This window comes from Taurulus bubalis (assembly GCF_910589615.1).
Source record: "Taurulus bubalis genome assembly, chromosome: 9".
NCBI lineage: Eukaryota > Metazoa > Chordata > Actinopteri > Perciformes > Cottidae > Taurulus > Taurulus bubalis.
In genome coordinates, this window is record NC_136597.1 from 2821176 (window position 1) to 2849124 (window position 27949).

General features: G+C 43.8%; 1 protein-coding gene across 1 annotated transcript; it reads left to right on the forward strand.

Moving 5' to 3' along the window:
- Positions 1 to 27590, forward strand: spire2 (spire-type actin nucleation factor 2; the record flags this gene model as incomplete). The annotated part of the gene is made up of 15 exons (XM_079224065.1): positions 1 to 298; positions 9163 to 9203; positions 9499 to 9885; positions 10914 to 10991; positions 11105 to 11269; positions 11940 to 12026; positions 13135 to 13252; positions 15964 to 16124; positions 16886 to 17099; positions 21906 to 22033; positions 22888 to 23025; positions 23166 to 23233; positions 23999 to 24026; positions 24826 to 24923; positions 27131 to 27590. 15 exons carry the CDS (start codon positions 1 to 3, stop codon positions 27588 to 27590), a joined length of 2469 nt encoding a protein of 822 aa, XP_079080191.1.
- Positions 27591 to 27949: the final 359 nt, after the last annotated feature.

The window sequence follows — 27949 nt, forward strand, 5'->3', positions numbered from 1 at the left end:
ATGGCCAGATCCACCAACAGAGGCGCCGAGGACGGGGGCTCGCGGGTAACGGCCCCCGGCGACCGCGCAGAGGCTCGCGACCTGGCCGAGCCCCGGGACCTGCTGTCTCTGGAGGCGGTGCTGAAGTCCTACGAGCAGCCCATCAACGAGGAGCAGGCGTGGGCCGTGTGCTACCAGTGCTGCAGCGGGCTGAGGGCGCCCGCCGCCGCCGGGAGGGCGCGCCGGGTGAAGGACCCGTCCTCCATCCTCCTGCACCGGGACGGGACCGTGTCGCTGCAGCGGGAGCCGCGACGCAACGGTAACGAACACAACTCTGAAACAAGTCAGTTATGTGTCCGTGCCGTATGAAGTGTCCGACGCCGCTTTTCAGTTCGGCGTCATGTTGCGTCCCTGAATCTGCGCTCTCTTTCCCAACGGGTCCGGCGCTGACTCCCGCAGTAACCTAGGTTACATCCTCCGGTAAACCTCTCCGCGGTCCCCGATGTTCACTTTGATGTTTATACGAAAACACGTGCTGCTTGCTGGACCACATCGCCGCGGAATTAAACAGTGTTTTCCACTGTTTCATTAAATACATAGAGCCATCTTTTATCTCCTTGAACCTTAAAGTAAAAGCAGTGACACCTGGAATCATCCGGGGTTCGTAGGCAGTTTGGTGCGCAGGCGTTGATGCTCTCCATCCCCACACAACATGTCACATTCCCGCTTAATAGACCTTTAACTACATCATTTATCATCATTAAACCGACCCTACACACTGTATGTTGTGTGTCTATTAGTCTCTATTGTGTGGCCATCCTGATGCCAACAAGGATGACTTGTATTATGCCGGTAAATGATTAATTATTCATGAACAGCTTCGTGAGCATCCCCTCTTGCAGAGACTTGGAGACTTTAATGGTGGAGGTGGTGTTTGAGGCAGTCTTCTGGTGGCTCCCCCCCTGACTTACCCCGTACCGCCATTATATCACTGATTGTGAAGTATTTATGTCCTCACTGCGGCCTGGGCCCAATACACCTGTTCAGACTGACTATAGCACAGACGTCGCCATGCCCAGCTTAATACAAAATAAAGAAAACAGGTTTTATTTGATCCGTATATTTCATAGCCTCTGGTTCATTTGCAGAGTCACTTTACAATACATAAATACATTTAAAAAACATGCATATCACTAGTTAGAAGGAGTCTAAACTCTTTTTCCCACTTCATATTCCTTCTTGAATATCAAACACTTCAGTGAGAAATGTTGAGAGACATAAGCAGGAATGTGAGTGATCACATTTCCTTCATAAACAGTCTCACGCATCTTTTGTTGAGTGTAACGTGAAGCCGTCACAGCGGAAGAAAACCTACTTTCCTGCTTTTGTTTGCTTTTTCAGGAATTTAACAGGGAATGACTTGTATTACACCTCTCCTGTTGTTTAGGCTCTTTTGGTTACTGTGAGTCTCTGCTGCATCATTTTGTAGTTGTTTTGAGTCTCTTTGTAGTTGTTTTGAGTCTCTTTTGTAGTTGTTTTGAGTCTCGTTTGTAGTTGTTTTGAGTCTCTTTGTAGTTGTTTTGAGTCTCTTTGTAGTTGTTTTGAGTCTCGTTTGTAGTTGTTTTGAGTCTCTTTGTAGTTGTTTTGAGTCTCAATTGTAGTTGTTTTGAGTCTCTTTGTAGTTGTTTTGAGTCTCGTTTGTAGTTGTTTTGAGTCTCTTTGTAGTTGTTTTGAGTCTCGTTTGTAGTTGTTTTGAGTCTCTTTGTAGTTGTTTTGAGTCTCTTTGCCCCTGCTGCATCATTTTGTAGTTGTTTTGAGTCTCTTTGTAGTTGTTTTGAGTCTCTTTTGTAGTTGTTTTAAGTCTCTTTTGTAGTTGTTTTGAGTCTCTTTTGTAGTTGTTTTAAGTCTCTTTTGTAGTTGTTTTGAGTCTCTTTGTAGTTGTTTTGAGTCTCGTTTGTAGTTGTTTTGAGTCTCTTTGTAGTTGTTTTGAGTCTCGTTTGTAGTTGTTTTGAGTCTCTTTGTAGTTGTTTTGAGTCTCGTTTGTAGTTGTTTTGAGTCTCTTTGTAGTTGTTTTGAGTCTCTTTGCCCCTGCTGCATCATTTTGTAGTTGTTTTGAGTCTCTTTTGTAGTTGTTTTAAGTCTCTTTTGTAGTTGTTTTGAGTCTCTTTTGTAGTTGTTTTAAGTCTCTTTTGTAGTTGTTTTGAGTCTCGTTTGTAGTTGTTTTAAGTCTCTTTTGTAGTTGTTTTGAGTCTCGTTTGTAGTTGTTTTGAGTCTCTTTTGTAGTTGTTTTAAGTCTCTTTGTAGTTGTTTTGAGTCTCTTTGTAGTTGTTTTGAGTCTCTTTTGTAGTTGTTTTAAGTCTCTTTGTAGAGAGGATTGTGTAGTGTGTGTGTGTGTGTGTGTGTGTGTGTGTGTGTGTGTGTGTGTGTGTGTGTGTGTGTGTGTATAGAGAGTGTTAGCGAGAGCCGTTCTCTTTGTGGTCATTTTGAGTCTCTTCCCGGTGGATGCGTGTCTCTTTGAGTCCCATTTTTCTGGTGAAGGTCAAGGAGGCCTCTGATAAATCAGTAATCCGTCCATGTGAGAACTACTTAAGATCCTGGTGAACCATGTTTGCCATTTAACAGTTGCAAACACTTTGCTGTGATCATTAATGGTCAGCGCTCACTGAGCAGAAGTTTATCTGTCATTATAACAGTTGTGTATCCCGTTAGCTTGTGTCGGTTCACGCTCTGCTGATCCACAAGTAAAGGCAATCTAAGTAGCGGTGAAAATCCCTCAACCAGCATGAAGTGAATCTATTACTATTATTATATTAGTAATGCAGCGCGTGACCTCTGTGTGCTCATGCCAGTTTTAGACAGCCGGGCTAGAGAGGAAACGTCTATTATTTAGCAATAATCTGAGGTCCAAGCTTCATTATTGTTGCAGAGTATTTTTTTTACCACTTTATATTTGTTCCATTCATAAAAAACGTGATTTAGGGTCATAGAACTGGGCCTCATTTAACACCCATAAAAGTACAACTTAAAACTAGATTTATGCAACACAGAAAATAAAGTGTTAGCTTGAAATGAACCCCAAGCTGTCTTCATCCAATAAAGCAACAATAATGACAACAATATCTTCTAATAAATATGCTTTTGAAATGACTTCTACTAATGTATTATCTAAATGATTGTGAATAGATTTCCTGTTGATGGACTCATGGTAATCCAGTAATTGTTTGAGGACTAGTCGTGATCTTTGTGTGTTCAGCTTTGGCCTTTGAGAGAACCGTCTCACCTCCAGGTGCACCCAGGAGGTGTTCCGGTGCTTTCAGGCACATTGCATGGTCTTCTCCAGCAGATGGACTCCGCCCAGTTGTCACTGAATCGTGGATGTGTTTTATTCTCCTCGTGAGCATTTGACAGACGTCTTATCTATGTTGCCTTTTTAAAATGTGACTCTTTAGAGCATTTAGTAAAATCTAAATCCCCAGTCTATTGTAACTGTATATTCACAGCACGCATCCTTTCTATTTCCTGTAAACTGGCCCTCAGGTGATACTCCAACCTTCAACTGAGGAGGAAGTTACTGTGAATCCCAATATGAGCCGGCGCCAAAGCTGCACGACTCAGCATTTTAATGTAAACGTATCGGCCTGAGTCACGAATGACCCCGCAGCAGAGGAGAAGGGCTGCAGGCGCTCTGCTCGTCACACGGAGCTCTGGCGTCCGGCAGCAGACCACGTCCACAGGAAGCCGGACTCCTTTCTGCTGCCGTCTGCACCGTCTTCAGGCTCCTTTGGTAGCAAACGGGACGGGTCGACCCTGCTGGTGAACACGGGTCCCGTGTGTGCATGCAGTTTACCGATGTTGATGACATCAGCAGGTTGCAGCGACTATCTGGCAGTCAAGCCCTTCAGAGAGAGAGAGAGAGAGAGAGAGAGAGAGAGAGAGAGAGAGAGAGATGTGACCTGAAACAGCCGTAATACAAACGTGTGAAGGCTTAATATTAGTTCTGGCTCTGGAGAGACTGGTCAGGGACATGCTGGCTGGGATAACTGTTAAAATTACAGAAAAAAGTGACAAGCCTTTGCCAACATTAGCCTAACAAGGAATACTGTGACGGAAAGGATTTCTGATCTTTCATCAGATTTGGATCAGAAGAAGCATAAAGTAAAGTCATTTGTTCAGGGAGAAATTACAAGCTGCAAATGGAGGAGAAACCTTTCACTGTATTTTGTGCATTGTGTTGCTAGTCGTTAAAAATGGATGACGTCATGAAAGTGAGTGAATCTGCAGAGGAGACCAGGCAGATAAACAGTGGGCTGATGTTTGAGGTTTTCGTCTTTATGTTTCTAGTTTATTGTAGAAAGACCTTAAAATAGGGTTTATCACCCAAAAACCTTCACCAATGATTTAAACATAGAGAAATATTGTCATTATGTATGCGTTATTATGCTGTGATTTTACTTGAGATCAACATGGGCAGCATGTGGCCCCTTCACTAAAATGAGTTTAACACCCCTGATCTATACGAGTTGATTTATTGATGTCTGTCGGGATGGTCAGGGAACTTCAACAAACCAAAGATGTTTTTAAAGAAGATTACCTTCCATAGCTTTAATATCAACTATTGATTAATTGCTTTTAAGCATAAGGAGGAACAAACTAACGAAATGGACAGACTGCTGATTTATTTCAACATTATTCAAATATGCCTATCGACAGACCTGATAAACTTTGTTCTCTTTCTTTGGTTGATAAAATGAGATCTATTATATTGTTCTCTCTTTGACTCAGCATTTCATTTTGTCACGAAACCCATGTTTCAGTTCCGACAACAAAATATCTGTTGATACCTTGCTTTGAGAAGTGTAAACATGGTTTCTGCTTGTATTTATTTATAAAGGAAATATGAAAAGTATTGCCCCCTCCCATCAAGTGCAGCGCTGTCCTCAAATGAATCTGGATCACTTTAATGGCACAGTACCTTAATCCCCATCAATAGATGTATGACTAAGTGGGCCTAATGGAAATCATATTGTCCCTCGTAAAGACTGTCTGAGCTCGCTGCAGCTGCGGCATGTATTGGAAATATATTCCAAAGTGTTGGTACAGCACAACGCTGCTTCGGCATCTGCTTATCGTCTCGATATCTTCCTCCTGCCTGGACTGGACTGCGTCCTGATCCGGGAACAATAAACCGACGGGGTCGAGGGATGAGCTGTGGAAGAGCTTCAGATAAGAAGGTTTACTCCATTTGAAATGAAAGGTGTCTGTTTGAAGGCTTGCCGAAAGCCATTGCAGGACGAATGCTAAAGAGGTGATTCTCTGAGTGCACTTCAGGTCAGCAGGAAGTCAAAGTCCAGACGCATATCGCTCCTGTCAGATAAAAAAGCTTGCATCACACAAACGTTGACTGCTCTTTTTGAAAGGCCGTGCATCGCTGAAAGAAGAAAATTCGATTTGCAAGCTTTCCCCGTTACAGCATCACTCCTCAAGAGATCATGTCACATTTCTGTGGCGCCAGTCGCTTCACTGAACAGGTCACTGATTGTTATTCTCTTTTTATAATAAGTGCAAAGGTCAGCGCTGGCTTGGCGTGCAGGTAAAGGTCAAAGTGTCTCACCCGACATGTGTATTGGAGGTACATGTCAATTCTGGTGACGGCTGCAAAATGATCCTGTCCATTTATAACTAGCTCTGCTCCTCTCAGCCCGTTTCACTTCTTGGTCACTTTGTGGTTCCTTTTGAATTCAGTCTCCCAGACCTTTATTACCATGGCAACAGATGGCAAAGTCCATCTTTGGAGAGTATGAGATTTGTTTGAGGGTTTTGAGGAAACATTTTTCCATCTTTGGCCAGAATAAACGAAGGGGCTCGGGGTTGTCCAGACGTAACATTAAATACCAGAATGCAGGATTTCGTGCCAACTTGTGGTGAGATTGCAGATTGCAACCAGCTGAATGACCCGCTAGCCTTCAGGTAACATAATAACACAAAGGCCTCTCTCCAGAGCCAGCGTTTGGTTTGTCCGCTCTGGGATCCTGTAGAAACATGGCCGTGCACCACGGTGGACTCAGTGAAGAGGACCCACTCCCTAAGTAGATGTGGTAAATGGGCTGTACTTGTATATCTCTTTTCTAGTCTTCCAAAACTCTTCAACACTACTTGTCATCTTTCACCCATTGCCATTGCGGCCGATGTAGCTAGCTTCACGTAGCTAGCTACGTGAAGCTAGCTACATCGGCTGCAATGGCTACTTCATGTAGCTAGTTTCATGTAGCTAGCTACATAGGCCGCAATGGCTACTTCAGGTAGCTAGCTTCCTGTAGCTAGCTTCATGTAGCTAGCCACGTGAAACTAGCTACATTGGCTGCAATGGCTACTTCATGTAGCTAGTTTCATGTAGCTAGCTTCACGTAGCTAGCTACATCGGCTGCAATGGCTACTTCATGTAGCTAGTTTCATGTAGCTAGCTTCACGTAGCTAGCTACATCGGCCGCAATGGCTACTTCACGTAGCTAGCTTCATGTAGCTAGCTTCATGTAGCTATCTTCCATATAAACTAAACACGTCAAGTGGCAGAATTGCAGTTATTACTAAAAACGAGCACTACTTGTCATCTTTCACCCATTGCCATTGTGGCCAATGTAGCTAGCTTCCTGTAGCTAGCTTCATGTAGCTAGCCACGTGAAGCTAGCTACATCGGCCGCAATGGCTACTTCATGTAGCCAACTTCATGTAGCTAGCTTCATGTAGCTAGCTACATTTGCCGCAATGGCTACTTCATGTAGCTAGCTTCATGTAGCTAGCTACATTGGCCGCAATGGCTAGCTACATTGGCCGCAATGGCTACTTCATGTAGCTAGCTTCATGTAGCTAGCTTCATGTAGCTAGCTTCATGTAGCTAGCTACATTGGCCGCAATGGCTAGCTACATTGGCCGCAATGGCTACTTCATGTAGCTAGTTTCATGTAGCTAGCTTCATGTAGCTAGCTACATTGGCCGCAATGGCTAGCTACATTGGCCGCAATGGCTACTTCATGTAGCTAGCTTCATGTAGCCAACTTCATGTAGCTAGCTTCATGTAGCTAGGTACATTGGCCGCAATGGCTACTTCATGTAGCTAGCTACATTGGCCGCAATGGCTAGCTACATTGGCCGCAATGGCTACTTCATGTAGCTAGCTTCATGTAGCTAGCTTTCGTATAAACTAAACACGTCAAGTCGCAGAATTGCAGTTATTACTAAAAACGAGCACCATGGTTGTTGCGTTACAAACAAACCAATTGCTGAATGGCTGATTGGTACGAGGCCACCGTACGGAAGAGAGGAAGAGCAAGTTTCAAGAAGATAATACCTAAATGTTCTTGAATGTCTTGTCGTCCCCTGTAATGATGTAACGATTACTCCCAACATTGTGTGTCCGATTAACATTTCCATGAGGTCATGACGTAAATCATAAAAGGTGCTAAATTCAGAGCATTTCTATCTCTCGCTATGGCGTTAGCTACCGACGCTACCGACGCTAACGACCGCAATAGTGTCGACCCCGCTGGCGGTGTTTACCTATCTCGACATTACTTACTCTGTATCTTTACATTTGTTTGCTGCTATCATAATGCTCTGAGCATCATATCGGGAATCTGTGAAGCTGTTGAGATGCATTTAGAAAAACCAGCCCTGGTGCCAAACATCCCCTGTCCGTGTATCGAACTGGGTTATTGTGCTGTTTTCCAGCATCTAATCTTCTGGAAGTGTTTTTCGATGCAGATTCCTCTCCTCCCTGTTGTGTTCACTGACCTGCAACTGTGGGAAAGAGGCGGCGGTATCATCGGGTTACACCGCCTGACCGGGCCGAGCATCATTCCAACCTGTCTGGCAGGTTGGCAGGGGTTCATGTCTATTATAACAGAGTCTCCTCCTCGCCCCTCCTTCAGTGTCAGTTGCTGCCCTTTTGTTGCCTCTTGAAGCGGCGTCTGCATTCACACGGGGGAACAGAGTGACGCTCTGTTGGTCCCGGGTTCGAGTCCGGCTGTTGACGGGAGGATGCTGCGGTGGGATCCATCACCACGTGACCTACACTGATCTCTCATCTCTCTCTCTCTCTCTCTCTCTCTCTCCCTTCTCTGATGTTTCACCGGCTCCCTCTCTCCGTCTTTGTCTCCTGCATTTCCTGTCCGTCCACTCTCCTGTTTCTCTGCAGAGAGAGCTGCTGATCGAGGAGTTTCAGGCCTCTCGGGTGTCGTTACTGACATCTGAGGAGCCTTTTTACTCTCTCTCACACACACACACACACACACACACACACACACACACACACACACACTTTAGTTATGCACGGTATACGTGTAAGCACAATAATGCGCGGCCCAGTTATGACTGTGGGACATATGGAGTACCGCATCCACATTTGATTTATGGAGTTGAAGATTGAAAAGCAGCTGACTGAGGTTTTATTTGTTATATTGGTGCTATAAAGCCTGACTGTTAGTGGCACAAATATCAGGTTTCTTTCAAACAACTTGCTGATTTTGAATCATCCCGTTCACTACGGAAGCCTTATTTATGGGTGAAAGCTGCTCCGTGTCTCCGGGGGACAAATCAGATGTGACGTGACGTATAAATCTCCCTCCTGAGCTTTGCTGCAGAGGAGCCAGCTGTTAGTGCAACGCTTTGTTTTGGAAAGAAAAGTCATGAAAACCAGGGAAGCAGAAAGCATAAGTAATGCACGTGTCTCCTGTCTGTCGCTGTGGCGTTCCCACAATGCTCACGCTTGCATAGAGACAAGGCCGTACACTGCTTTGACACATGACATAACTATAATCAAACCTTCCAAGTAAACTATGGATGCAAGTTTACAAGAACTATTTATTTCATATAGCAGCAGAATCTGGGACTCACTAATAAAGGCAGAAAAATAGGACTAACCCCAGAAGTGTAATAATAATATAGTAGTTTATGCTTTGGCAGCATGTTCTTTTTATTTAAAGAAATGTATCCTGTGAAAAAAAAGATATATATACAATTTAATTTAGGCGAACTAACCCGAGAGCTGTCGCAGGAATATCAGATGTAGAAACTGTCATGATGAGCATTTTAATATAGTAATAAAGAAAAGAAAAGGAATCCCCAGAAGTCTCAGGTCCTGATTGGTTGCGTGTCTCCTCCTCTTGTCTCCTCCTCTTGTCTCCTCAGAAGAGTCTGATGGACCTCCTCCTCCTGCGGCAGAGCGGCAGGTGAGGAAGAAAGAACCTTTATTTGCACACAAACGGGGTTTTCCAGGTGACATGAACTCCATTTTACACATTGTTTCAGTCACTTTGTTGTGTGTGTGTGTGTGTGTGTGTGTGTGTGTGTGTGTGTGTGTGTGTGTGTGTGTGTGTGTGTGTGTGTAACAAACATGAGATGTTTACTCCAAAAACAGTCTGTTATGTTTTGTCTGAGTGGATTAGTATGCATGTATGTGTGTGTTTAGCTGGATTTCGATTGTTCTGCTGTCATTATTCCCCCCTCGTCTCCTCCGTCCTCCAGCTGGTCCGCTCGCTGGGCGTGGCGATCTACCGCGCTCTGGACTGGGGGCTGGACGACAGCGAGGAGCGGGAGCTCGGCCCCCAGCTGGAGCGCCTCATCGAGCGCATGGCCGGCGGGGTCCAGGCCGGAGAGGGCGTCTGCGCCGGCGGGAGCAGCACCACAGATGAAGGGTACAGTGGCCAGGATGAGGAGGAGGAGGAGGAGGAGAAGCAGCAGGAGGGCGCCATGAGGCCGGTGTGCACGTTCCGCCAGGTGATGGCGCTGTGCGCGTCCCGGCTGGCCGACCCCGGCTTGGCCCCGGAGCACTACCAGGCCGTCTGCAGGGCTCTGTTTGTAGAGACTCAGGAGCTGCAGACCTTCCTCATCAAGATCCGAGATGCTAAGGAGGTACGTCAGGTTGCCGCGTCAGCGTCACGCCGGTGTCCCTTTCTAGCAATGGAGCTGGAATAAACACGGGGAAATAGACTCATGACCTACTTTCATCAGCCTCCACCTCGCTGGGTTTGAAAGACTCCTTTTTAGGCCTGTCATGACAAATACTTTTCTTGGTAAATCTAGACACCCACAAAACAATGTCATTGTCATTTCAAGACCAATTTATGCCACTAATATAAATATAATAGCATGATAATGTAAGTGCACCCTTTCACAGATCGAGGTCATCATGTCCACATGGTTTTACAACTTATTCATAGTGTTTCTTCCATCAGTAATAATATTATTCACCACATAACAGGTTCCCTGAGTTTCCATCAAAAGCTCATCCATTTACATTTCTCTTCAACACGTGTGAATCCTTCAGGCTTAACGCGTATTTAATACTTTCCATCTCTCAGAAATCATTTGCAAAACTTGATTCATAAATTTTGCATTGCGGTGTAGGACATAATGTGTCCCATACTTTGACACGCTAAAAGCAGCAAACCTGACCTGGTTGTCAGGCAGTTACGGCTTGTTTTAATGTATAACACAAAAAGTCTTTGTTTTTCTTGTTTTAAAGACAAAAACTAGAAATCATGCAGTCTTTCTGCTTTTTTTAAAGCTGACATAATTGGAATTCTTTTTAATTCTGACACATTGGTTTGTGGATTGGATGAAATGATTGGACAGGTGTGCACATTTTACATTATAATTGACGCTTCACATCTCACTTTTTTCATTTAGTTTTTACATGGAAATAAAGTTAAAGCCACGATGTGCAGAAGTAGATTTCTCTCTGACTCTGGCGCCCCCTAGTGGTTCCCTTATCGGAAAAGAAACCGCCCTGAAAGCAGTACATGGACAAACTTCTCCCATTAGAACATCACAATACTGCATCTTATTTAACGCTGTTGAATGCAACCCTTTTAGATTTGGCTTTTCGTGGCAGTAAACAGTGTTTTTAAAGCGCCTGTTGCTTCTTTTACGTCGCACAGATGCTGAAGAAGATCACAACAGACGAAGCTGAAGACCAGTCGACAGCGGAGCTGGACGCACTGAAGCACACAGACTGGGTGAGACGAGGCGGCCGAGAGGACAAGGCAACAGTGTGTTTGACAGAAGAAGGCAGTGTTGTCGTGCTATATATGTGTGTGTGTGTGTGTGTGTGTTGTTGTTTCCATCCCAGGCACGTCTGTGGGTGCAGCTGATGAAGGACCTCCGGCAGGGAGTGAAGCTGAAGAAGGTGCAGGAGCAGCCCTTCAACCTGCTGCCCACCGAGTTCAGCCTCACACCCTTTGAGATGCTGATGCAGGACATACGGACGCGCAAGTTCCAGCTGCGCAAAGTCATGGTGAGGGACGAGACTCGGCTTAAAATAATCACGCCAAGCTTTAGTTATGATATGAAGATATGAAAGCAGATCACATGTCAGCTGACGAGTCAGAGAGGAAAGCACATCACATGTCGGTTCACGAGTAAGAGCACAGTTGAACTGTAAGGAATTTAAGCCATTTCAATTTCAGGTGTCCTTAGACTTGTAACTGAAAGCAGTCAAACTGTGAGCCCTGGTGTTGTCAGTTGAGGAAAGCAGCTGAATCGAAGCGTCCTAGATCTTCTGCAGGAAATACAAGCTCCTCTTTCCCTCTGAGATCTGAAAGGAAGGTGTTTTATCATCACTCGACTGATTAATGCAGCATGAGGACATTGAGGGCAGACAGGAGTGAGACCGAGTCATTTCCTCTTCCTCGGGCCTCACATAGTGTGTAGCTTTGTGACCGGAGGGCCCGCTGTGTAGCATGCATACAGGCAGTCACCTTGAGGCAGATACATAATTCAGCCTCGGAACAGAAATATGCCCCGACTGCTCGCCGCCAAATGGCAGCAAGCTGCTGAACACGGTGCACCATTAATAGCTAAACATCTTTAGCTTCATCAGGCGTTGATATTCCAATGTTGTGTTTGCAGCCTGTTTGCCCTGCTGCATGATTTACAGCCGGCCGGTGTGTTGTTGTATTGCTCAGGTGGACGGTGACATTCCCACCAGAGTGAAGAGAAATGCCCATGAAATGATTCTGGATTTCATCAGATCAAGACCTCCACTTAAACCAGTGAGTGGGAGTCGCCTTTTTTTGAAATGGAAGTTCCCCACAGCAATGTGGAGGAGCCACTGAAAGTGTGCGGTGAAAAGCATGAGTGTGTGTGTGTGTGTGTGTGTGTGTCGTAAAGAATGGCGCAGTTTTGTAAGTAGATGTGCCCGTTAATGTAGCGCTGAGGTTTATGTGTCTTTGTCTGGACCAGCCGTGTCCACCTGGATTCAAGGATGGAGGTCAAAGGTCACTGTGACCTCACGAAACACCTTTTTTAACAGGATAAAATGATGACGTGATGACATGTACAGGGTTCTTACGGTCATGGAAAACCTGGAAAAGTCATGGAATTTTTAAAATGGTTATTTTGGCCTGGAAAAGTCCTTGAAAAAAGTTTAGTAAAAGTCATGTAAATGTGTTATGTTCATGTGTTCATGACGTTCATTTACGCTGAGTTTGAAATAATGAATATGCTTTTAAAAGAAAGACGCTCAAAATATAAGCAGGCATACATACAGGCATCTATATAAATGTTTATTCTTTTAATCAAACTATTGTCTCATTCATTTGAGTCATTTAAGGTTTACTGTATGCTTTGTATTCTCATTGTTAGTTTAAATACTACATTTACTCACTTTCTACTGTTTACACCCAGATTTCACTAAATGTTTGTCATGGACATTTGGTTAAAAGTCATGGATCCATTGGTCAGAATGTGTATGAACCCTGATTTAGGATGGACATGGATGTAAAGTGCAACATGGCGGAGGCTTACATCTGTTTCTAGGTGAATGAACGGCTCGATTGAAAGGCAACCAAATATTAATGCAACTATGAGTCCCTAACAATAGCTTTGACCTCCTACTATAATTGATATATTACTGATTTTAAAAGCCGTTACGGATACAAGCTTTCATGTCAGCGCTGTGTTTCTGTCTGCTTCATTACATTCTAGTGAATCACCCTTTCACGATAAATAAGTAGTGCTACATGTCTCTCTTTGTTTCATTGGGGTTTTGTTGTCTAATCCAAAGCGTTCACAGTGTGCAGTTACATCATGTCTTTAAATGGTGGCACATGTCTGTACGTCCTTCTCGATTCCTCCTAACGGCTTCTCCTCTCCGTTTAGGCTTCGGAGCGCTGCCTCCCCCCTCCTCCCCCTCAGCAGCAGACCCTCCATGAAAAGGTCCTGGCTGGGATCAAGCAGGAGAGGAAGCTGCGGCCGGTGGTCCCGCCCAGCTCCAGACGTAAGGCGACGACGGTGCACCGTCGCTTCTTTTACCACTCAGGGGGAACGGTTGGGCGCCTTGCTCTCTTAAAGGTAGCAGAGCAACAACAACCTGGTCTGAAGTCAGTGTTTTCCACATTATTCAAGGGCACGTTATTCAGAAAGTAAGATGTTCCTACATAGACGGGTTCACGTAGTTTAACCTCGGTTCATTTGCTCTCATGCAGTGAAGATGCAGTTGTTGATGGGACAGTGGAATGGGAGGCGTTCCTGTTTCTTCTCTCAAGGCTCAAGGTTTTAAAAGAAAGAGAAAAAATATAAAATATGAAAACACTATACATACGGTGGTATATGTACAAAAGGTGGTAGTATGTACAAGAAAGGTATTGGATACAATTTTAAAAAGTGTTAAATAACAGTAATACATAGGCTAGTCCTGAGTGCTGTTCCTGGATTGTGAAAAGAGGGAAAAGAGAGAGTTATATGGGAATATTGCACATTTTGCACAATCTGCTCCGACATCACTTCAGCACCCCGTCCATGGACAGCGACGAGGATTAAACGGAGTCGCTCTTGTTCCGTGAACAGAATATGAAAGCTATCAATGAAGAACATGCTTAAGCTGTTCTGAATATATTGGACGCTTTGAAGCTTCATTCACAATGTTGACGGACTCTGAGTCGACGGTCCGATGCTGCTTTGTATTCCTGCACAGACGTAGATGAACATCGTAACCTGAGAGTATCTGTAGATGTAGTGGTGAACGGACTGTTGAGGGACGCAACGCTTCAGTTACATTATGATGCGTTCAGGCTCTGCTCAGTGAAAATGAGTACTGTACAAAGGTACATTATAACGTTGTCATGATGTGTTCAATGTAATCTGGTAAAATGAAGTGTTGGTGAGAAACTAGAATAAATCCAGTAGTTTGAAGGAGATGATTTTACAACATGAATAGATATTAGAGATGAATTATGAGCTGTTTACACTAAACTCTAAGCATCTTATATTACATCAATATACAATGTTTGATTTCTTTATCATTTTTATGAAGAAACAAAACATTATATATTACTATAACAAAGTAAAAGGAGAACATTTGTAATGTTTTATCGTTTACTGACTTCAGAGCGTTGAAAAGATTTTTGTGGTAAAAAGACATTTCCTGGAGCCTTGCAGACTAACTGCTGTAACAAAGGGATGACAACATGATCAGCATCTAAAATATATATTATATTTGCTCCCTTTCTTCTTCTTTTGTGCTGATCCGATATCCGTGACTCTGAAACTCCTTAAGCTCCAGAGCGGTAGATTTATTTATTGCTTGAATTCATATTTGTTGGCGTCTAGCCTCTCAGAAGCAACGTTGTCACTGCAGAAAAAAACATTCACCGAGTTTTTAAAGGGATTCGGAAAAGACATTTGATGTGATGATTTAAGAGACGAAATACAACCTCATTTTGCTGCTTTGCATCTCTCTTTTACAGCGTTAAGTAAGGGAGAGGCGCCTGGGTGCTGCAGGGCTAACAGCAGACCGTGTTATGTTTCCACCACACAGAAGTACTTACAATACAAATGGCCTCTCACTGTGTGTGTCTGACCTTCACAGGACGGTCCGTGTGACTCTGGCTGTGCTATCCAGAACATACATGTTAAGCTAGTTGCTAAATAATGAATCCTCAGTCTGTACATTGTGTACTGTAGCCTGTGAGGGTCAGACCACAGTGGGCTTCTGAACACTGTATGCCGTGTGTAGCAAGAGCATCTTGTTCACGTGGAGGAGGAGGCATTGCTTTTCATAAATATTGAGCATCTATTTCCGGATCAAGGTCAGTGCTGATGAAGGACTTCCCTCGGCACGCAGTCTGAAGAACACACACTGCTTTGTTTAGCGCCGTTATGGGATCACATATGGAATCTCTGTCAATGAATTATTAGCAATATGGTCATATTATAATTTACCTGATGGTTCCTCTTCATTTGAGTGACTCCTTAACATCTCTTTGATAGTTTACGGTGGTAAGAAAACAGTGCTGACAAGTGCTATGCAGATTATTATCATTTACAGGGTTCTTACGGTCATGTGAAACCTGGAAGAGTCATGGAATTTTGAAATGGTTATGTCCAGGCCTGGAAAAGTCCTTGGAAAAAATAAAATCCCCAAAAAATCATGTAATAGTCATGTAAATGTGTTATATTCATGTGTTCATGTCGTTCATTTACGCTGAGTTTGAAATAATAAATATGCTTTTAAAAGAAAAACTCAAAATATAAGCAGGCATACATACAGGCATCTATATAAATGTTTATTCTTTTAATCAAACTATTGTCTCATTCATTTGAGTCATTTAAGGTTTACTGTATGCTTTGTATTCTCATTGTTAGTTTAAATACTACATTTACTCACTTTTTACTGTTTACACTGAGAGTTCACTAAATGTTTGTAATGGACATTTGGTTTAAAGTCATGGAAAAGTCATGAAGCCCACTGGTCAGGATGTGTATGAACCCTGTTTATTATTATGGTTTGGTATTGATGCCAATAGCCCTGGTCTGATCAGTCCTAGTGCTTCTCAAAACTGAAACCACATTTCCCATAAAACGTACTTACTGGGATCCTCATTGCATGTTTTAATGTCTTTGATGACGAAGTGAAAGCGTAGCGTTCCTCTCTGCCCTCAGTGTCTGACTTGCTCGCCCCTGACGCCGCTCTCTCTGTCTCCTCCTCAGCGTTTGGCTCTCTGCCCTGCTTGGCTCAGACTTGTCCTCGCGACGTGAAGTCCACGTCCTGCATCGACCTGTCGGTGTCGGAGCCCCGGCCGCCGCCCCGACCCCGCGTCCTGCTGAAGGCCCCGACTCTGGCCGAGATGGAGGAGATGAACATATCCGAGGTGAGGACGCTGACGCGGTTTCTTTTCTTTCCGGGTGGAATCCTTGTCTCTTAGGGCTGACTGGTGTTCCTCCCTGGAGCTTAGTTTCCAGCCTAAGTGTTAAGATGCCTCTGTGCAGAAGGCACAGTGTGGAAAAGGAAACAACAATCGAGAAGAATCCTCTTTGTCTTTTGCACAAAGACTCGACAACCTGGGAAATTGTTTCGTTTCCGACGTTGAAAACGTTGTGCTTCAGTATCTTCAGAAACCTCCTCACTGGCCCAAAAAGAACCAACCGAAAGCAGATCGGAGTTTTAGTTACGCAAATATTTCTTGGAGGAGCAGCTTCTAAGTTACCAGCTTGCAGTCGTCTTCTTTTCTGGTGCCTTCGCTGGTGCATTGCAGTGCCTCTTGGCACGGTGCCGTCAGCGCTGGTAGGACCTGGCGTCTCGTCATCTGTGTGTCACGGATGGATTACTGAACGTGCCCTTGACCTTCCCTCACCAAATGTCCCTCAAAGACACACGTGGGAACCAGGAAGAGACCACAGAGAAACATTACAACGACTCCAAAGAGACACAATAGAACTACAAAGACACAGAGCAACAACACAAAGAGTCTAAACAACTATACAATGTGTCTCATTCTGCCAGACTGAAGTCCAGAGTCCTCTTGACCCTGTGTCGCCTTCTGTCCTTCCCTTAACCTTTTTCTTAATCTCTGTCCCCTCCTTTCCTTCCTTCCTCTTCCTCTTCCCCCCTCAACCCTTCCTCGCCTCCCAGGAGGAGGAGTCCCCGGACAGCGGCGAGCTGAGGAGGGCGGAGAGCTCCCCGACGCCTCTGAAGAGGGACCGCTCCTTCTCGGAGCACGACCTGGCCTTGCTGCGCGGCGAGCCGCTCTGCGAGTCGGCCCGGCCGGGCGCGGCGGTCCGGCTGCGGGGCGAGAGGCCTCGGGCCAGGACGCTGACCGGCGCCGGCCCGCCTGCTTACCACAGAGGTCAGTGTGCGCCGGCCCTCGGTCAGAGTTCCTACTCCTGTCTGTAGAGCCGGGGCCTATTGATGAGCAGCTCTGCCCTTTTGTCTCCGTGTTCAAGTAGTCGTATGAACCTCAAATGAGGTCTAGTACTTGTTATTTTATATGAATTTATATGCTTTTTCTTGGGAATAAAATTCCCTTTTAGACTATTTTTTTATCATAACTATGAACATATGAGAAGAATTCCCCCCAAAATGCCTCCTTGAGTGGTCAAACTGTTTGGTTCAGGGCATTAACAACAACCCACATAATAATAAGACACCTTTTTTGGAAAAAAACAAAATCACAATAAAACGAAGCATTGGCATGTTAGAAGGATATTCAGTCAGAGAGAATTACAAATGAGGAGCATGAGCAAAGCTGATAATGGAGTCTAGTTGCTTCCTACGTTCATTACACATCATTAGTGTTTCAACAAAGACTAGTGTGAGCCGCCAATCAGTCATGAGTGGATCTCCACAGAGATTTCTGCAGATCTTTTTTTTCACTTTTGGAATAATTTGATTCTGTTTTTAATAATTGAGATGCGTCCGCTCATTTTCAAGGGGGCCTCATTAATGACCAATGAGTCATGGTTATTCGAAACGACTTAAATGACTAAATTGGCACAAATGTCCATTTGGACCTAAGGTCAAAGGTCACTGTGGCCTCTCAAAACTGTTATTTGGGCCATAACTGAAGAAATCCTGTGCTAATTATGACGATTTCACACAGATTTGTCTCCAGAAAGCAAAAGTACAACATGGATGCATCATTTTTTGGCAGCGGAGAAAAGAAGAACTGGTGAAGCTCATCGAGCAGACGCATCAAATCCAAGAGAAGCAGAAGCTCGTCATGCGCTCAGCCGTCAGTAATAATGCTAATAATAACTTTATTTATACAGAACCTTTAAAAGCAGAGTTTGACAGGATAATAAAACAACAGAATCTCAACAGAGCAAAACGAACAAAGGCAAGAGTGGATGAAACATATTAACAATAAAAAGAAATTAAGAAATAAAATAAATAAAGACAATAATTTATTAAAACAATAATATCAATGATAAAATAAAGCAGTAAAGCGACAAAGTCATATTAGTGAAACATCAGAAACCAATGAGGCGATGCAGTTTATGGTCTGGAGTTTAGCTTCCAGATGGTGTGGTTAAAAAAAAGGAGTATAAATACAAAAAAGAGAAGTTTCTCCTTCTCTTTTTTGTATTTATACTTTTTTTGCGCCCAAATAAAAAATATGCAGTGCACATGAATGAACACCTGGTGGCACTGTTGCTACTAAAACCGCATCCCGGCCTCACTTTCCACCAAACGCAGTGAAGCTGCTTACGGGACATTTGAATATAACCGGCTGTGCTCTCCCAGTATGTCTCATGCAAATAGTACAGTCTGGTATCTGGTATTTGTTTTATTTGCTGGTTGATATCCAGGCGTCTGAGGTTGGTTGGTCCCAACCAAACATTCCTCTGGTGCATGAGCTCGGCTGCTGAGCCCTGCAGCCCTCTGTGCAGACGACTCGTACGCAATGCTGTGTTTGAGGTGACGAGGTCAAACTAAAGGATACCACCACTTCCCCAGTTGATTACTTGCACTAAGACAATCATTTTTGGAAGTGCAAGTTCTCTGAAGTGTTATGTTTAGATATGCAAATGAGGCATTATCTTAATATGTACACATTTTTAGAGCTTTCCAGAACAGAAATGTAAACACTGGATGAAGCCGTGTTTCATGTTGTTGACCTTGAGAGTTCAAGGTTTTAGAGGGGATTTTAGATTGTATCACTCCATAAATCAGAAAATAATGTCAACAGCCATAAGAAAAAAACTTGTCTCCATTTTTAGTCATAAAATGTTGTAAAAAAACGTACTATGAATGATATACAAACACATATTACATAGCTCTGTAAAAACCTTCAGAATGTAGATGGGACTAAAAGTGGAAAGTTCAATGTCTGTATCTCATTTGAATGTTTTTTCAAATGACAGACATTTTGAAGGCCCTACGGGTGAATAAGGTACAACTAATAGATATCACTTGTATTATATTACAAGTTGTCTTATGTTTTAATATGCATATGAGGCATTATCTAATGGTAACTTTTGTTGAATTTAAATCTACAGGAGTAAAAAAAAAAAAAACACTAAACAGTAAAACAAACACCTCAATGTGCATTTTGGATGTTTTTCTTTCCACGGAAAGAAGCCAAATGGACCAAAATCTCCAAATGAACCGAAGTGATGTTTTGCCAGTAGTGTCTCTCTGTCCTCACACAGAAGAGACACAGTGCCAGTCATACTGAAGCTGTGGAGATTGTGATTGTGAATGTACTACCATTTGGCCATTGACTGACATCGAACCACAAACGGTTAAACTGAGTGCACTTACATCATTGACACCGCGGCTGCCGGCCAGCTTCCAGCTGCTCTGCCTCGAGGCCTGGAAGGAAAGAAGCGGTGCATTAACTAGAAGGTCATGCAACCAACAACTACTTTGATTGTTTCCATTCCGTTAGTAATTAATGGTAAAGGGTGTGCAACCTTAAATCAAATGATTCTCATGCTGTGGGAACATGGTGTCCCCACTGCTTCCACTCTCTCCTCAGTCATACCTCGAGCACTAACCTCATTAAATGACCGGTACCTCCCTGAAATGAGAGCTGAATTACCCGTCAGTCCGCAGCAGCGGTCCTGCAGTCCTTGCTGACAGAGAGTTGATGGGGGATTACATCTGCCGTGAAGCTAATCAAATCAAAAGATGTGCTGATAAAGTCTAACTGAGTGAAGGAGGGTAGAAGCTAATAGGTTTGAAATGTGTGCATATGTAAGCCAAAGGGAGGATGTTGTCTGTTTGATGGCCATGATTCATGCATTAGCAGCCCGGCCGTCCATCTCCAGAGGCTGGAGTCCATTCTCAGTCTGCAAGCCGATCCACCAGCTGGGTGTGAGACAAGGGGCCCCTGGGCACCGACATTAAAAAGGCCCCGCCACCTCTCCTACATGGGAGCAAGACACACAGACTTCATAGTTGTTAAGCCTCTTTTTGTTGTTGTTTTGTGTCTCTTTGAAGTTGTTTTGAATCTCTTTGTAGTCGTTTTGTGTCTCTTTGTAGTTTTGAGTCTCTTTGTAGTTGTTTTGAGTCTCTTTTTAGTTTTGTGTCTCTTTGTAGTTGTTTTGAGTCTCTTTGTAGTTGTTTTGAGTCTCTTTTTAGTTTTGTGTCTCTTTGTAGTTGTTTTGAGTCTCTTTATCGTTGTTTTGAGTCTCTTTGTAGTTTTGAGTCTCTTTGTAGTTTTGAGTCTCTATGTAGTTGTTTTGAGTCTCTTTGTCGTTGGTTTGAGTCTCTTTGTAGTTTTGAGTCTCTTTGTAGTTGTTTTGAGTCTCTTTGTCGTTGTTTTGTGTCTCTTTGTAGTCGTTTTGAGTCTCTTTGTAGTCATTTTGTGTCTCTTTGTAGTTGTTTTGTATCAGACCAGTTGTGAACCACTGCTGTAGACTGATAGTTTCATATACTGAAGAATACATTCTGTGACTGAGGATGAAAGCCCCGGCTGTTATCGGCAGCTGATCCAAATTAGACGAAACTGATGATGTTTACCGGCCTGTTCCAGCCTGTTAACTTTCCATTAGAGCCACATTGACACCTTCCATTTGCAGGATCGAAGAGGCACCCGGTTCCAGCTGTGTGGGGTCTGTTTTTTAACCCCCTGTGAGCTCCTCTTTAAGAGCAGCCGCTGAGCAGACCTCTCACTGGGATCTAAGTTACAGATGTAGCAGCATGGGCCGAATCACTCCACTGCAATCAGATGAATAATACATGACGGTGGTGGAGTCAATCGTCAGGCACTCTGAAGGGCAGAGACCTGAGACGGAGCTGAATGAAAGAGGCTGATGTGTAATTCATGGACCTGTTAGTCTCCATTAGATTTGGTGGTATTTAGTTCTCCTGTTGAAGGGTGGCTTTGTTTTGTTTTACAACCAGGATCCTCGTGGCTAATGGCCACAACAATTGTTGAAATTGGTCCAGTATTGAAGGAGAAGGCTGCAGACGTAATCGCCCGGGGCAACTCCTCAATGTACGGCCGCTGGAAGTGATTGTTTTTGGTCACTGACAGACTCGGAATGTTGTTTGAAGTATCTGACCCTAAAGTAAAATATCATAAACTTTCACACGAGCCGGTCTGTTGTCTGTCTCGTTCAGAAACCTCTCGTTGCATCTACACTGTCTACATCAGCGCGACCTTTTAGAATTACTTTAAATACCACGCAGCTCCGCTTTCTGTCTTCCAACACAATGAACTCTGACATCACCTGCAACAAGTCACATGACTCAATCACAAACAGACCGGATCAAGCGAAAGGTCAATAAAAAGGTTTTATTTCTCTGCGGGGTCCTTCCCATAATATTATCAGACAGTTACAGTAACAATCAAATACGTCACCTCGTCTGATTTATGAACGAAACTTCTCAGTGAGGAGACTCTCATGGTGTTGTCAGACACTTATAATAACCAGCTGAGCCTGTCGGTGCCAAACATAAGCACATTTAAAGGGCGTACATTGACAGTGTGGTGTTGCCTTCGAGTGATTATATTGCAACCCGTTTTAGCCTCTATGGTCTGCAGCCTTCTCCTTCGATACTGGACTAGTTTCATCAATTGATGTCCCCATTATTAGACGCAAAAACATGGGACGGCTTCCAGGTTGAAAAATATGATTGTTACCGTGTCAACTCATCATTTCCTTTCTGTCTCATTCACTTTTCATCTGTTTCCTCACCCCAGCCTCCTACCCGCTTCACGGCTGGGTGCCGCCCTCTCCGGCCCGCCTGTCTCTGACTTCAGTGGACGAGGCCACAGAGGGACCAGAGGCTCGGTCTCGCTCCAGGGCGGCAGATGAGCACCAGTGGATGGTGAGTCAGAATCCCAGTGGTCCCACTGGTAATGACAATGCACTGCAAAATCATTTGAGTAATAATAATATTTTCTGGAAATGAACGTCGGCCTCTTTTCAGGAGACAGAATGATGCACTAGATTACAGAATTATGACACTTGGTGTCGATCAGGGTTCTTACGGTCATGGAAAACCTGGAAAAGTCCTCACATTTTAAAATGGTTATTTCCAGGCCTGGACAAGTCCTTGAAAAAAATAAAATCCCCAAAGTTTAGTAAAAGTCATGTAAATGTGTTATATTCATGTGTTCATGACGTTCATTTACGCTGAGTTTGAAATAATGAATATGCTTTTAAAAGAAAGACTCAGAATATAAGCAGGCATACATACAGGCATCTATATAAATGTTTATTCTTTTAATCAAACTATTGTCTCATTCATTTGAGTCATTTAAGGTTTACTGTATGCTTTGTATTCTCATTGTTAGTTTAAATACTACATTTACTCACTTTTTACTGTTTACACCCAGACTTCACTAAATGTTTGTAATGGACATTTGGGTTAAAGTCATGAAACCCACTGGTCACAATGTGAATGAACCCTGCTCGAAACAAGTCGATATTCAAAATAAACAAGTTGATATGATCTCCTTTTATCTCGGCACGAGGTCCATTTAGAAGCTGCTCTGGAGCTTTCGGTCATATTCCGTGATCTTCATGAGCAGTGGGAGTTTGTCATGGAATTGTAAAGGCTAAAACCTCCATTCCTCTAAACGCCTAAAAGGAGTTCTTCACCTGAACATGAATGCATTCTCCCAGCTCACCGCTCGCTACAGAGTCCACTACCACTGATAAGCCCGTTCTCCTCTCCAGGAGGAGTTCAGCCACCCCGTGGAGAGCCTCGCCTTGACGGTGGATGAGGTCATCAACGTGCGCAGAGTGCTGGTCAAAGCGGAGATGGAGAAGTTTCTTCAGAACAAAGAGCTCTACAATAACCTGAGGAGAGGCAAGGTACCGGACTGGAACTTCACTCATTGCTGTTTCTCACTTTGCTGGGTTTGCGCTAAGTGTGTGTGTGTGTGTGTGTGTGTGTGTGTGTGTGTGTGTGTGTGTGTGTGTGTGTGTGTGTGTGTGCGTGTGTGTGTTCTCAGGTTTGCTGCTGCTGCAAAATGAAGTTCCCTCTCTTTTCATGGCCGTCGACCTGCTTGCTGTGTAAAAGGTATCAGAGAAGACTTTCCTCTCCGACGTTTTCTGAAATGTTGAATCCACATTTATCCGTCTGTGCCGCTTCATGTTTGTCCCATTGAGGCGAGACTAAGAGCACGAGTCTGATGCATGTTTTATTTATTTCATGAACCGCCCATTAATATGCTTTCTGTGTACAACATTCCACAACGTGAAGGTCTACATGCGACCCCAAAGCCTCTTCACTGCCAAGATGATGTCTTTGTTGCCCTAAAAGTAATCAAAGTGAAATATTGATATTTCTACGTTTAACGTTCAGTATTAAAATGTGCAGTAAACGGTCTAGTTACTGGGTTGGAGTTTAAAAAGGTCAACTTTGATTGATTTTTAGCTGCAGCTTGAGGGAGATATCACTCTTTAGCTAGCATGAAAGCTAACATGAAGCTGTGATATTCATTGTTCCATATCATTCGTTTCAGTGTTAGACCTGCTGTGTATAGAGAGATGAATATATTAGACAGAAACGGTCAATTGTTGAGTTCATCTGTGTACAGTTTGAATTCCTTATTTTCTATGAGTATTGTCTTAGAAATGAACAAAAGCAATACACAATGTCTCTGAGCTCCTCCAGATGCTTTAAACCTCCTACACGTGTTCAGAGGCAGACAGAGAAGCTTCACCTCATTACTGGACCAATACAAAGCAAATAGTTGCCTCTATTTTATGATTCAAGCTAGTAAGGCTCTTACTTCACATTCAGCAGTGCATGTGTATTGATTCATGTTGTCTTCTTTTACAGGTCTGTCTGCGGCTCCTGCAGCGCAAAGGTAACTTTCAGAACTTCTGCTGTTTAATGATGACTTCATCAATATGGCTCAACGATAACTTTTAGAAGTGGTTGCCAGATTGGCAACCAGGCATCAACTTTTGGTTGCCATTTGTAAATCATATGTTAAGATACTACTGTCAGCAATATTCAAAATGTCACTAATGCCAAAAATAATTCCAAAATGTATGAAAAGTGGTTTCCACTGATGGGAACCAAAGGCCAAGAGTTAGTTGCCAATTTCTCAAAATGGTTGCCAATGCCAACCCTGGCTGTCAAGCTTTTTGCTTCTTCTTTTATTTTAAGTATGGTTCTCTGTGCCTATTGCTCTATTTATTGCTTTGAAAAGAGTTTAGCTAGGATATAGTTCCACTTGTCAACACATTATTTTAACTAGTAAAGTCCATTGTTCAGCAAAGTGACAGGTTTTTCTGTTGACGTCATTTCTTCTGTTGTTCTTTTGTCGGTTTGCGTTTGTTGGCTCGGTCCCAGACCGGGTTGGATGTCTGGTTCTGTGCTCCGTAGGTTTGACATTCAGAGTGTTTGTTTGTTTGTGTGATTCTAAATGAAGTGTGCAGTGCCGTGACTCGTTTGTGTTGTGCAACATTTGCCGTGGTTTGAAAGCCGTGCGTTTGTACTGGTTCCGTGTGGATTTGCAGCTAATGGTCATGGTGGTTTGCTGTGTCAGTGTGGAGTCCTTTGTGCTTGTGCAGTTTGAATCTATTGGCTGTACTTTCCTCACGGTACTCTTCTCTCCTCTGTCTCAGTATTGTCCTCTTGTTCCTCTTCCTGTGATCCAGATGAAGATTCCCTCGAAGAAGATGGCCCACATTCCTGTGTACACTGTCGGTTTCCACAGCGCTCCAAAGAGCCACGGACACAAGAGCCAAGTCTATAAGTGAGTCTGTGATTTATTATTTAGACATTAATAAGAGGGCGCAAGATAGAGAAAAATTGAGAACATTTGAGTTTTTGTTGCCACACAAATTAAATAATTGGATGCGGCTGCGCCACAGATCACTGTGGCTGCAGACGTTATGTTCCCTCCGTCCATTCTTGTGAATTCCTTTAAACTTCACTTGGACTCGAGGATGAACTGATCCGATTTTGGCGGTCGAAGGTCATTGTGACCTGACGAAACCGGTTGTAATAATAATAATTCCCATGCTAATAGGGCACATTTAAGTGGATGTGAACTGGACTGGTTGAGGGAGGTATACCAAGGCAAGACAATACTTTTTGCTTCATGGATCATTTTACACCTCAAGGCCACTCAAAATGTCTGAAAGGATATGAGAAGCTTTTTTTTAAATACTACCCTCCAGCCGATCACAATCCCTGTTCCATGGGAGGACCCCCGCACGGCTCCAGGTTAAGAACACAGGTTCAATCTATGTGAGTCTGTTAACTCTCAGACCTGAGCAGAAATGGATTCTGTGCTTCCCTCAACCGATCGCAGACTGCTTACTCAATCCAATCCCCCCTTTTGTTTTATCATTAGTGCGGCGCCTTACCCAGCTGTCATTAATGTCCTCACTCCTTGTGCAGAGAGAGAGAGAGAGAGAGAGAGAGATAAGGGCGGAAATGTTAGCGTCATTTTAATCAGAAACGATGACCTTAATCTTTTCATCAGTAACTGTAATGGTTCCACCACGGCATGTTCTTTTTTTTTTTGCACAATTAATCGCTTAAATATGCTTAAAGGAAAACAAGATAAAGTCCAGCTTCCTTTTTCCCAGCTGCTCAGATGATTCACTGTGCCGTTAATAATCCGTTTGCTATAAAGTTATTAAATCCTAAATTTCTATCTACAATTATATGGGTGAATGGGAGCAGATCATGACTAATAACAAGGGTGAAGAAGAAAAAAGTGAAGGTCATATCTAAATCTCATCATAACCTCCGAGCCCTCAACCTGAAAATGTCATGGAACCAAAAGCCATTAGTTATCGCTGTGTGTATGAAAGGTTTGGGTCAAGTGGACCTTTCCAACCTCTTTGTCACTAACTTGACCTAAATACCACATCAGGGACGGGTTCCTCCTCCTAACCCTCTGAAGAGGTCGAACGTAGCTCAATGTAACTTAACGTAACTCAGTGGGTAATCTGTAGTGGCAGTCTGTTCAGTATTTGACAAAATGTTGGATTTGTAATGTATTTTCTTTTCATAGGATACTTAATGTTAATGCCGATTGCAATGAGCATATAATGCAAACGAGTCATGGCAAAACATGCTAACAAGTTAGCAACACCAGGGAACATGGTAGTGGTAGCAACTCACCACCATAGATCTTCAGCTAGCTCTTCAGCTAGCTCGTCTGATGACCGTCAGTTAAGAAGCTAGCTCCCGCCGCTCGGCCGCTAGCTGCTCAGTAAGTTGACAGTTTATTAAGAGACAGACAGCAGCGCTGACTCCCGTCTCATGAATGCCTGTAAACAGCATATGCTCCAAACGTTCCTAACCATCCAAATCTCTAAGTCTGGATGAGGAATCCCACTTGATCATGCGTTAGAGGCGTGTGGCCGATTGTTCATTATTAGCATAGCTTATGCCCGCTAAACACTGCATACGGGCAGGTGTTCGTGAGAAGAAGAACTCCAGAGCGTGAGTACTGGCATTCCAGGAAAATCCAAAAGCATATATATCACCATCCAAGGGTTTTGGAATAGTCTTACTGGGACCAATGGTGTTTCTTTAATCATCCAATCATTATAATTACTCCTAATTTTTCTTCTCATGTTCTATTACCTTTTGAGAAAAGAGCAAAACTAAGAGAACATTGGTGAATCCCAGAAATCAATGGGTGCTAACAAAACAGATGTGGATACAAACAAAAGTAAGAGGAAGATGAGAGGCTTCCTGCATGAGGCCCTGTGATAGTTGGTTCTGTCTGAGACTCAGTTTTTCATTCGCTCAAAGGTCAGGACTGTCGAGACAATTTGAGATTGGTCAACCTGGTGAACGGCGCAACTTCACACGTCAAAAGCTGACGAAAAAGATTGTTTGCCCTTTGTTCCAGTAAGCGGAGATTCCGTTGAAATGTATCGATTTGACCTCACCATCTGGTTCCATATCTAGCAAACTAAACCTCCCAACCCTCTGCAGGTCCCTCCGCAGCTTGTCCCGCCGCTCGGTCGAGGAGGAGTTCCCCCACCTGTACGCCCACGGCTGCACGCTGCGCATCATCTGTGCCGAATGCACCAAATTCGTCGCCGGCGTCATTTCCTCCAGCCGCCGGAGTGTGGACATCCTCAACAACACGCCCAAGAGGGAGGCCCAAGCTGCCGCCGCCGCCGCCGCCGCCGCCGCTCCTCAGAGACCACAGCTGCAACGGCAGTCACACCTGGAGACTTGCTCTCAACCTCACCCTCAGTGTCACCCTCAGTGTCACTCTCCACCTTACCTGCAGCGTCAGCCCCAGACCCCTCCCCAGTCCCATCATCATCATCATCATCATCATCATCAACAGCAGCAGCAGCAGCAGCTTCACGCATCATCGCCGTCTCCTTCGCTGCATCTCAACGCCAAGACGATCGATAATGTGAACCAACGAGTAGATGAATGACTTTTTAAAGCCTTTCTGCCCCCCCGCCCCCCCACACACACACACACACACACACACACACGCACACACACACTCCATGATGAGTTTTGCTCCTGTGTTACAATGTGTGTGCACACAAAGCTGCACAATCAAAGTTCTTTAAATATTGCTGGGTGTTGCATTAAGTCTGTTGTTTTTTTTTGTCACTTACATTTTTATTAATTTAATTAAGTGCGTTATTTAACGGTTGTGCTATGATGCATAAATCTTTTCTGGTAGACTTGTTATCCCATTCTGCCAACACACACACACACACACACTTCTTTATGAGTTTTTGTCTTGCGCTACACTTTGTGCACACACACACACACACACACACA